A 10,389-nucleotide genomic window follows, 5' to 3' on the forward strand; every position below is an offset into this window, starting at 1 on the left:
CTCACTGTACAGAGTCCTGCTTGTCCTTAGTGTGCAGAGCCCTGCTTGTCCTCAGTGTACAGAGCCCTGCTTGTCCTCAGTGTACAGAGCCCTGCTTGTCCTCAGTGTACAGAGCCCTGCTTGTCCTCGGTGTACAGAGCCCTGCTTGTCCTCTGTATACAGAGCCCTGCTTGTCCTCAGTGTACAGAGCCCTGCTTGTCCTCAGTGTACAGAGCCCTGCTTGTCCTCAGTGTAAAGAGCCCTGCTTGTCCTCAGTGTAAAGAGCCCTGCTTCTCCTCAGTGTACAGAGCCCTGCTTCTCCTCAGTGTACAGAGCCCTGCTTGTCCTCAGTGTACAGAGCCCTGCTTGTCTTCACAGCACAGAGCCCTGCTTGTCCTCAGTGTACAGAGCCCTGCTTGTCCTCAGTGTACAGAGCCCTGCTTGTCCTCAGTGTATAGAGCCCTGCTTGTCCTCAGTGTACAGAGTCCTGCTTGTCCTCAGTGTACAGAGCCCTGCTTGTCCTCAGTGTACAGAGCCCTGCTTGTCCTCTGTATACAGAACCTAACTTGTCCACCTATACTTCCAGTATTTGGACTCCTTACAGAGACACACAGGCAATAGCTGCAGGGGCAAAATATACACATTTTTTAAACCAATGTATATTACAAATATACAGGTACAGTTTAAAGATGAAGGCAGGAAGCACGTCTGGGACCACTTTACACTGTGCAGCTTGTCCGCAGAGTTAATTTGTAGGAGACGCTCCCAGGTAACTAGAATGGTTACTCCAGGTGGGGGTGCGATGTTCAGGAGGATCATCATCCAGCTCGTGCTCTAAAGAACCTAATACCTTCATGGCTCGCTGCTTTATTTACACAGCAGTGGAATTTTAACCCTTGCTGCCATGTTCCCCACAGACTAAATGTTATTGTCGAGGGTACCCCTTTAACCGTGGTATAAGGTTGCAGGTGGCATGGCAGTATAAATCTGGAGGAAATGCTCAAAGTGTTTTTTTTTTCTTTTGTTCTGCTGAAATGATTACATAGTTACATCTTGTTACATAGTTACAAAGAATGCATAAAAACTGAAAGAATATAAGAACATGAGGATATTTTCGTAGGCAGATTTAAAGACTATATGTAGGCTGTTCTCTACGTGAGCGCTCCCCTACATCGGAGCTATGCGTATCATTTACTGCTTGTTGCTTCTCCCCAATGGCAATGCTTTCTAGCTGACTAGTTTAGTGGATAAATAGAGAATGACAGACTCTCATGCACTCTACATACAGAGCAGAGTGTAGACTCTTCCAGCAGCTGTCTCCTTCCTTTCTCCTTCAGCGTTAAGTACCTTATGACCTCTGCAGCCAAGTATGTCCAGTGCTCTGGGATGTGCAGGGAGTTCCTCTATGGCAGTGTTTCCCAACCAGGGTGCCTCCAGCTGTTTCAAAACTACAACTCCCAGCAGGGAGTTGTAGTTTTGCAACAGCTGGAGGCACCCTGGTTGGGAAATACTGCTCTAGGGGAAGCATTACTTTCTAACCATCATTTGTTTTCCCTTAGTTCTACGGCAGCAAAAGTGTTCTATTTGTTCTATTTGTGTGCTGCTGTAGGACGTAAGGAGAAACATTAATTTCTAATAATAATTTGTTTTCCCTTACATCCTACAGCAACACACAAATAGAGCACCTGCGCTGCTGGAAGGATGTAAGAGAAGATATTATTATTATTAACTGTGTCTAGGATATGAGGCAGGACGGCAACTATGCAGAGCTGGTGCTCATCGAAGGTCTTCACAATGTCTCTATTCAAGATCTGTGTGTGCAATAGCTGGAGGCACCCTGGTTGGGAAACACTGCTCTATGGAGATACTTGAACTTAAAGTTTGCCTTTGGTTGAAAAACCATAAAATCCATAACATTAAACCATAACATATATCATCTGATGACAATGGCGCCTGTCAAGGCATGGGATACATTATATTAGGCAGTCAGTTCTTGGAGTTGATGTATTAGAAGCAGGAAACACGGGCAAGCATATGGAACTGAGGGACTTTGACAAGGGTTGAATTTTGATGTCTACATGACTAGTTTAGAGCATCTACAAGATGGCAGGTCTTGTGTAGTGGTTAAGAGGTACTCCGGAGGAAAAAAATGTTTCAGATCAACTGGTGCCAAAAAAATTATACAGATTTGTAAATTACTTCAATTAAAAAATATTAATCCTTAGTCCTTCAGAGTACCCACGTTAGTATTGAAATGTGGTCTGAAGATGGACATCCGGTCAACCAGTGACAGACTCATGGATGCCCAATACTTACTGGAGGCTGAAGGCTAGCCCATCTGGTGTGATCCCACAGAAGAGCTACTGTAGCATAACTTGCTGGAAATGTCAGAAAGCAAAGGGTACTGCAGTTTGTTGTGTATGGAGATGTGCAGCTATAGACCAGTCATAGTGCCCATGCTCACCCCTGTCCTATAATGGGCACAAGGGCATCAGAACTGAACCATGAAGCAATGGAAGATAGTGACATGGTCTGATGAATCCCATTTTCCAGTGGACAACCAGGTCTTTGTATGTCACTTACCTGGGGAAATGATGGCACTATGGGAAGAAGAAAAGTGAAGGCAATGTGATGGGCAATGCTTTACTGGAAAACCTTGGGTCGTGGCATTCATTCATGAATGTTACTGTGACATGTACCTGCTACACAAACCTTGTATGGACCATGTCCAACTCTTTATGGCAGTAGACTTACCTAACGTCGGTGGCCTCTTTCAGTAGGATAATGCCTGTCTACACTGACAAAGAGTTTAAAGAGATGGCTTGGCCTCCAAATTCCCCAGATCTCAACTGTGTCTGATCCATGGAGGTCACAACTCATCCCTTCCAGGATCAACTAATGTCTTTGTGCCAGATACCACAGGGCACCTTCAGACTTCTTGTGGAGTCCAGGTCTTTAGGGGGCAGATCTGTTGCACTGACTGACTGATATCCAGGAGCACAGCTCAGTCTGGTCATCATACCTTCTCTACGGTGGCACTCTAGATACACGCCCACACAGTGACCATTGTAAGATCTTTCTTTTAATGTCTATACAAATGGCACAGTTGATGAAAAGTTGCAGATCTCTAAGTCACAGGCACTGCAAGCAATGCTTTGGACAGTCCCTTTTTGTTGGGAGGTTCCGCAGACGACAATCTGAATGCAGGAAAAGAGGAAGGTGTAGTCAGCTCTCAAAGCGTGGCCTGCCGCGCCAAGGACAGGTGTGGACCTCACTGGAGATACAGAATGGAAGATGAAATTTTAGTCCAGCGCAGAAGCTCAAAGCAAAAATGTGCATTAATTAAAAATAATAGCACGCAGTACAGCAGGTAAGCATGGAGGTGACGCGTTTCGGCCTCTGGCCGAAACGCGTCACCTCCATGCTTACCTGCTGTACTGCGTGCGACTATCTTTAATTAATGCACGTTTTTGCTTTTAGCTGCTGCGCTGGACTGAAATTTCTTCTTTCAATCTGAATACAGGGTCTACAAATAATCGGGGAATGCCATAAGCATATGTTCAGTTCACCTGCAGCGCCACCACAGGGAAAAATTAAGCATCATACAGTGTTTAAAAAAATAATAATGCAGGGCTCTGCTGCTGAGAGCCAAAAAAAGTTCCCTGATCTGCTGCTGAGAGCCAGATCAGGGAACATTTCTCTATTAAGGTTCCTCCATAAAACATTTGGAAATTACTTTAAGGGGGTACTCCCGTGGAAAACATGTTTTTTTTAAATCAACTGGTGCCAGAAAGTTAAACAGATTTGTAAATTACTTCTATTTAAAAACCTTAATCCTTCCAGTACTTATCAGCCGCTGTATAACAGGATGGCCGCCTATACACAGGAACCCACAAGCAGGACACCGCAAAATTATTGTTGTGGACACGAGGAAGGCATGAGAACACACCGAAACGTGTTGTCCAGTTGTACCTTTTACGTACGAATAAAATAAAAGAATCCTGTGTATCCATTGGCATCCGGACTTATTTACACAGTAGCGCTTGGGAGACAGAACCCCCGCATTTTCTGTGCTTCTATTTCCTTCATTTCCTTTTCCATGACCCCTTCTTGGGGACAACTGGCAAGGGGGCACCAAGCAGCAAGCTGTAACAGCCCACCACGTACCACAACAGAGTTGTGCCTTACTCATCGCACAACTCCTGGAGAGAGCGCCCCCCATTTTTCTTTGTTTTCTTCCCTCCTTCTCTGTATGATACAGAGGAAGTTCTTTTCTTTTTGAATTTCCTTTCTGTCTGACCACAGTGCTCTCTGCTGACACCTCTGTCCATTTTGGGAACTGTCCAGAGCAGGATAGGTTTGCTATGGGGATTTTCTCCTGCTCTGGACAGTTCCTGAAATGGACAGAGGTGTCAGCAGAGAGCACTGTGGTAAGACAGAAAGGGAATTAAAAAAGAAAAGAACTTCCTCTGTAGTATACAGCAGCTGATAAGTACTGGAAGGATTAAGATTTTTAAATAGAAGTAATTTACAAAGCTGTTTAACTTTCTGGCACAGGACTGTCATACCAGTACTAATCCGATCATTAAAAGGGTGATCCATCCTGAGAAACCTAATGGATTAGATTGGTAGGAGGTGATCCACCCTAACGATAAACAATAAATATTAGACTGAGGGGTCCAAATTCTAGCACCCCCCACCTAGCAGCCTTTTTTTTCAGGATAAATTTTCGGGCTCTTACATCTGCACATGCTGGTTGACAGGTTCATACAGTGTTAGGCTGTGTTCACATCATTAAAGGACACCTATCATCAAATAAACTTTCGATATATTTTAGATTAATGAATGTTGAATAACTTTGAAATAGCATGTTAATGAAAAATATGCTTCTTTCTATTGTATTTTTCCCGATCAGTCCTGTCAGCAAGCATTTCTGACTCATGCTGGAGTCCTAAACACTCAGGGCTGCCAGCCTGCTTTGTTCACAGCCAAACAGGCTGTGAACAAAGCAGGCTGGCAGCTCTGAGTGTTCTCCTTTGTGAACAAAGCAGACTGGCAGCTCGTAGTGTTTAGGACTCCAGCATGAGTCTGAAATGCTTGCTGCCAGGACTGGTAGGGAGACCCCTAGTGGTCATTTCTTCAAAGTGGAAAATTAAATAGAAAGAAGCATATTTTTTAATAACATGCAATTGTAAAGTTATTCTGCATACATTAATCTATAATATATCAAAAGTTTTTTTGATGAGAGGTACCCTTTAATTGTACAACCTTATGGGACATTTTCCCGCTATTTAGTTTGTATAGTTGTCTCTACCATTATCATGTGCATCATTGTCTCTATCATTATCATGTGCAAAGTACAACAGGGTAGAGCTGTGTGGATTTCCTATGGGCTTTCTCCCACACTCCAAAAAATATACTGATAGAATATAATTCGCCCTAGTATGTGTATGTGCTATAGAGAATTGTCTTTGGGGACTGCAGTGAATGGTGATAATGTGCAGCGCCGTGTAACATGTTTACAATATATACAGTGGTCCCTCAAGTTACAATATTAATTGGTTCCAGGACGACCATTGTATGTTGAAACTATTGTATGTTGAGACCATAACTCATTGGAAACCTGGTAATTGGTTCTGAAGCCACCAAAATGTCATCCAAAAATAGGAAAAGGTGAGGATTAAAGAAAAATAAGTAGATAACTAATATAGATAAAACAAGTCTTTAGATATAAAAGTAAGAAAGAGCTGCTGGAAGCTCTAAATCACTGTCTATGTCAGTGTTTCCCAACCAGGGTGCCTCCAGCTGTTGCAAAACTACAACTCCCAGAATGCCTGGACAGCCAATGGCTTTCCGGGCATGCTGGGAGTTGTAGTTTTGCAACAGCTGGAGGCACCTTGGTTGGGAAACAAGGGTTTATGTAGAGGACAGGAGCTTCTTCAGGGTCCTATGCAGTACACACAGTGTCCCAAATGGAGCCGCCCTTACTTGGTGTCCAAATGAGCAGCTAACCTTGGCACAGGTAAGGAGTAGTACAGAACTTGTAGTTCCTCCCTGTACTGTAGGGGGTGCTACCAGACACCAGTCAGTGCATACACTTCAGTAATACAGGTGATTTACCAGTAAAATGCCCATTCTGATTGGTCAGTTCCCCCAGTTGTGACACGTTTCACAGATCTGGACTGTCCGTACATTGTATGTTGAGTCTGGTTTGAACTTACAATGGTCCAGAAAAAAACATTTTATGTTGAAACTATTGTATGTTGAGGCCAGCGTAAGTTGAGGGATCACTGTATAAAGAAATCTATACGTCACTCTCCTATATTCCATAATCATTTCATCTATGATTAAAAAATGACTATGAGTCTAACCAAAGAAAGTCTATTCTAGCCCAAAACTTCTCAATGGCAATGCGATGGTTAAATCTGACTGATTATTTTTTTTTTTTTTACTATGACTGCGATTCCCCCTCCGACATACTGTGTCCAGATCTCTGTGACTTTTTAGTTCAACAGTTTTTTTTTATTAAAGGATTTTTCTTTAAAACAGATATTTGACAGTAAAGAAAATATAAGTACGTCGAATATTAAACAAAGGTCGTTACATATTAACAAGACCAGGTTGCAATATGGTAATCATTGCCGTATTCGAACCTTCCTAAATGGTCTTCCCTTCTTCTCCCCCCCCACTCCTCACCCCTCCTTACACTACGTCGCACCCTTCTTAGTCTACTCGCACGCTCCCCAGCTCTCTATACCCTTCCAGTGCATTTTTCCTTTGCATTATACAGATTAGCCCCATTCATTGGCATGCAGGGTGACAAGTGTGTGCAGCTGCTGCACTCTCTCCCCAGCTCACCAGGAGGGGGAAGCCTGTTCAAAGAGCTGTGACGTCACACTGGGATTCCTGTCCTCTTCTCCCGCATCCATGGAAAAGCCAGTGTAACTTTGCCCTGCACAGTGCCAGCTTCTGCTAGGGTCTCTGCTCCTGATGGCAGTGCACCGGTGACTGGGGGGTCTTTCTTCTTCAGTGACCACCTTGTTGATCATCTGTTCTTCTCCTCTCACATCCATCAGCACAGAGCCTGAGAGCTGTTCTAGCTGCAGATCTATGGATTCACTAGCAGCCTTAAGGGAGGAATGGGCACCTGCTGAATGAAGAAACCTCCATGCCTGTTATAGCTCCTATGCTTTTCTCATGAAACTTGTCTTCATGGCGAGCACTGTGGAGACTGGGGGATATTCTGCAATGTGATCGTCCTTCATGTTTTCTCGCAACCTTCCCTGGTTTGCAGGATTTGGAGAAATACTCAAATAATTTGCAAACTTTTTTTTTTTTGGACCATAATTGACCAATTGTTGACTCAAAATGATCAACGGCTCCAGCTTCGAAGAACTGAATGGGAGTGGATCAGACTTCAGTGAAGAGGTAGAGATCATTGTCAATGTCGGGGGAATTAGGCAAATCCTTTATGGTGATATCTTAAACAGGTACCCAGACACCAGGCTGGCAGAGCTGATGAACTGTATAACTGGGGGGTATGATGCCATCTTCTCTCTGTGTGATGACTATGACCCAGGGCAGAAAGAATTTTACTTTGATAGAGACCCTGATGCTTTTAAGTGTATCATGGAGGTTTATTATTATGGGGAGGTACATATGAAGAAGGGCATATGTCCGATGTGTTTCAAGAATGAAATGGAGTTCTGGAAAGTAGACTTATGTTTTCTGGATGACTGCTGCAAAAGCCACCTCAATGAGAAGAAGGAGGAATTGGAAGAGATAGCCAGGAGGGTACAGACCATCCTCGATGACTTGGGCTTTGACACATCAGAGAGTAGATGGAAAAGGTTTCAGAAGTATGTCTGGAAGTTCATGGAGAAGCCAGAGTCTTCTTTCCCAGCAAGGGTCACTGCAGTTCTGTCATTTCTCTTCATCCTTACCTCCTCCATTGTCATGTGTTTGGGGACCATCCCAGATCTGCAGGTGGAGGACTCGGAGGGGAACCATGTAGAGCACCCTACTCTAGACAACATAGAGACTGCGTGTATTATCTGGTTCACAATGGAGTACGTCCTAAGACTCATATCCTCCCCAAACAAGTTACACTTTGCCCTCTCCTTTATGAACATCATAGATGTGTTGGCCATCCTGCCCTTTTATGTTAGTCTAATCCTGACTCACCTAGGGGCACGAATGATGGAGTTGACCAATGTCCAGCAAGCAGTCCAGGCTTTGAGAATCATGAGGATTGCTAGGATTTTCAAGCTTGCCCGCCATTCTTCTGGTCTGCAAACCTTAACTTATGCCCTGAAGAGCAGTTTTAAGGAGTTAGGGCTCCTCTTGATGTACCTGGCTGTAGGTATCTTTGTATTCTCAGCTCTTGGATACACAATGGAGCAAAGCCATCCAGAAACTTTGTTCAAGAGCATCCCCCAGTCATTTTGGTGGGCTATCATCACCATGACTACCGTTGGGTATGGAGACATCTACCCCAAAACCACTCTGGGGAAACTGAATGCAGCTACAAGTTTCCTCTGTGGGGTGATAGCCATTGCTCTTCCCATTCACCCCATTATCAACAACTTTGTGAAATATTACAACAAGCAGAGGGTTTTGGAAACTGCAACCAAACATGAACTTGAATTGATGGAACTTCATTCTTCTGGAGGGGACCTCAGAGGCTTCAGACATGACACACACAGGGCTGGGGATGTGAGGATGGGGAGTCACCTCAAGGCCTCCCATAGTGACACTTTTATTCCAGCATTGTCTAAGGAGAAGCATCACAGGACAAGGCTGCAGAGCTGCAAATAACAGGGATGGGGACACCTACCAGAGTATTGGTGCGAGGATCAAATCCAGTCATTATGTGTATAGGTCATGTAGGGAAACACATAGACCTGGCAGAAAAAAGAACTCAAAATCAAGTGAACTGTTTGACATCTCCATGTTTGACAGTCCTGTGGTATGTACAATATATACATATGATCGCAAATAAACAGTCCCATAAGCCAACCTTGTGGGGGAGTCTGAAAGATTTCATACAATGACTGTAACGTGTCATATACAGATGTACTGTAGTGGAGAATAAATGTGTCTTTTTGAGTTGTATTGTTTGTGTATTGTTATAGCTCTATGGGGTAAGTGCAGCCCTGTGTAACACCACAGATAACAACGCATGATATCACAATCCATCTATATCTATCTATCTATCCATCTAATATTCATCTCTTTTACATATAGACCTACATCTATGTAATATATAACCCAACTTGCATAGTATCAAACATTTTAGTCATTGTAGCATTTCCTAGGTAATATAGTGGGACATCTAATATTTGGGCTCCTGTGATATATAGTGGGACATCCTATTTGGGGCTCCTGTGATATATAGTGGGACATCTAATATTTGGGCTCCTGTGATATATAGTGGGACATCCTATTTGGGGCTCCTGTGATATATAGTGGGACATCTAATATTTGGGCTCCTGTGATATATAGTGGGACATCTAATATTTGGGCTCCTGTGATATATAGTAGGACATCTAATATTTGGGGCTCCTGTGATATATAGTAGGACATCTAATATTTGGGGCTCCTGTGATATATAGTAGGACATCTAATATTTGGGGCTCCTGTGATATATAGTAGGACATCTAATATTTGGGTTCCTGTGATATATAGTAGGACATCTAATATTTGGGGCTCCTGTGATATATAGTGGGACCTCTAATATTTGGGGTTCCTGTGATATATAGTGGGACCTCTAATATTTGGGCTCCTGTGATATATATTGGGACATCTAATATTTGGGGCTCCTGTGATATATAGTAGGACATCTAATATTTGGGGCTCCTGTGATATATAGTAGGACATCTAATATTTGGGGCTCCTGTGATATATAGTAGGACATCTAATATTTGGGTTCCTGTGATATATAGTAGGACATCTAATATTTGGGGCTCCTGTGATATATAGTGGGACCTCTAATATTTGGGGTTCCTGTGATATATAGTGGGACCTCTAATATTTGGGCTCCTGTGATATATAGTGGGACATCTAATATTTGGGGCTCCTGTGATATATAGTAGGACATCTAATATTTGGGGCTCCTGTGATATATAGTAGGACATCTAATATTTGGGGCTCCTGTGATATATAGTAGGACAACTAATATTTGGGTTTCTGTGATATATAGTAGGACATCTAATATTTGGGGCTCCTGTGATATATAGTGGGACCTCTAATATTTGGGGTTCCTGTGATATATAGTGGGACCTCTAATATTTGGGCTCCTGTGATATATAGTGGGACATCTAATATTTGGGGCTCCTGTGATATATAGTGGGGCATCTAATATTTGGGGCTCCTGTGATATATAGGACATCTAATATTTGGGGATCCTGT

The 10,389-nt window shown here is 43.2% G+C and overlaps 1 protein-coding gene across 1 annotated transcript; it reads left to right on the forward strand.

The window, feature by feature from the left end:
- The first annotated feature begins 6,704 nt into the window (after positions 1 to 6,704).
- Positions 6,705 to 9,093, forward strand: KCNF1 (potassium voltage-gated channel modifier subfamily F member 1). Its single transcript, XM_056563083.1, has one exon. It carries the CDS (start codon positions 7,348 to 7,350, stop codon positions 8,794 to 8,796), a length of 1,449 nt encoding a protein of 482 aa, XP_056419058.1. The 5' UTR covers positions 6,705 to 7,347; the 3' UTR covers positions 8,797 to 9,093.
- The last annotated feature ends 1,296 nt before the right edge of the window (positions 9,094 to 10,389 follow it).

This window comes from Hyla sarda, chromosome 3 (genome assembly GCF_029499605.1).
Source record: "Hyla sarda isolate aHylSar1 chromosome 3, aHylSar1.hap1, whole genome shotgun sequence".
NCBI classification, from domain to species: domain Eukaryota; kingdom Metazoa; phylum Chordata; class Amphibia; order Anura; family Hylidae; genus Hyla; species Hyla sarda.

Excerpts from the sequence above, each read along its gene's own strand:
- KCNF1 (XM_056563083.1), top strand. The coding sequence starts at position 7,348 with ATGATCAACGGCTCCAGCTTCGAAGAACTGAATGGGAGTGGATCAGAC.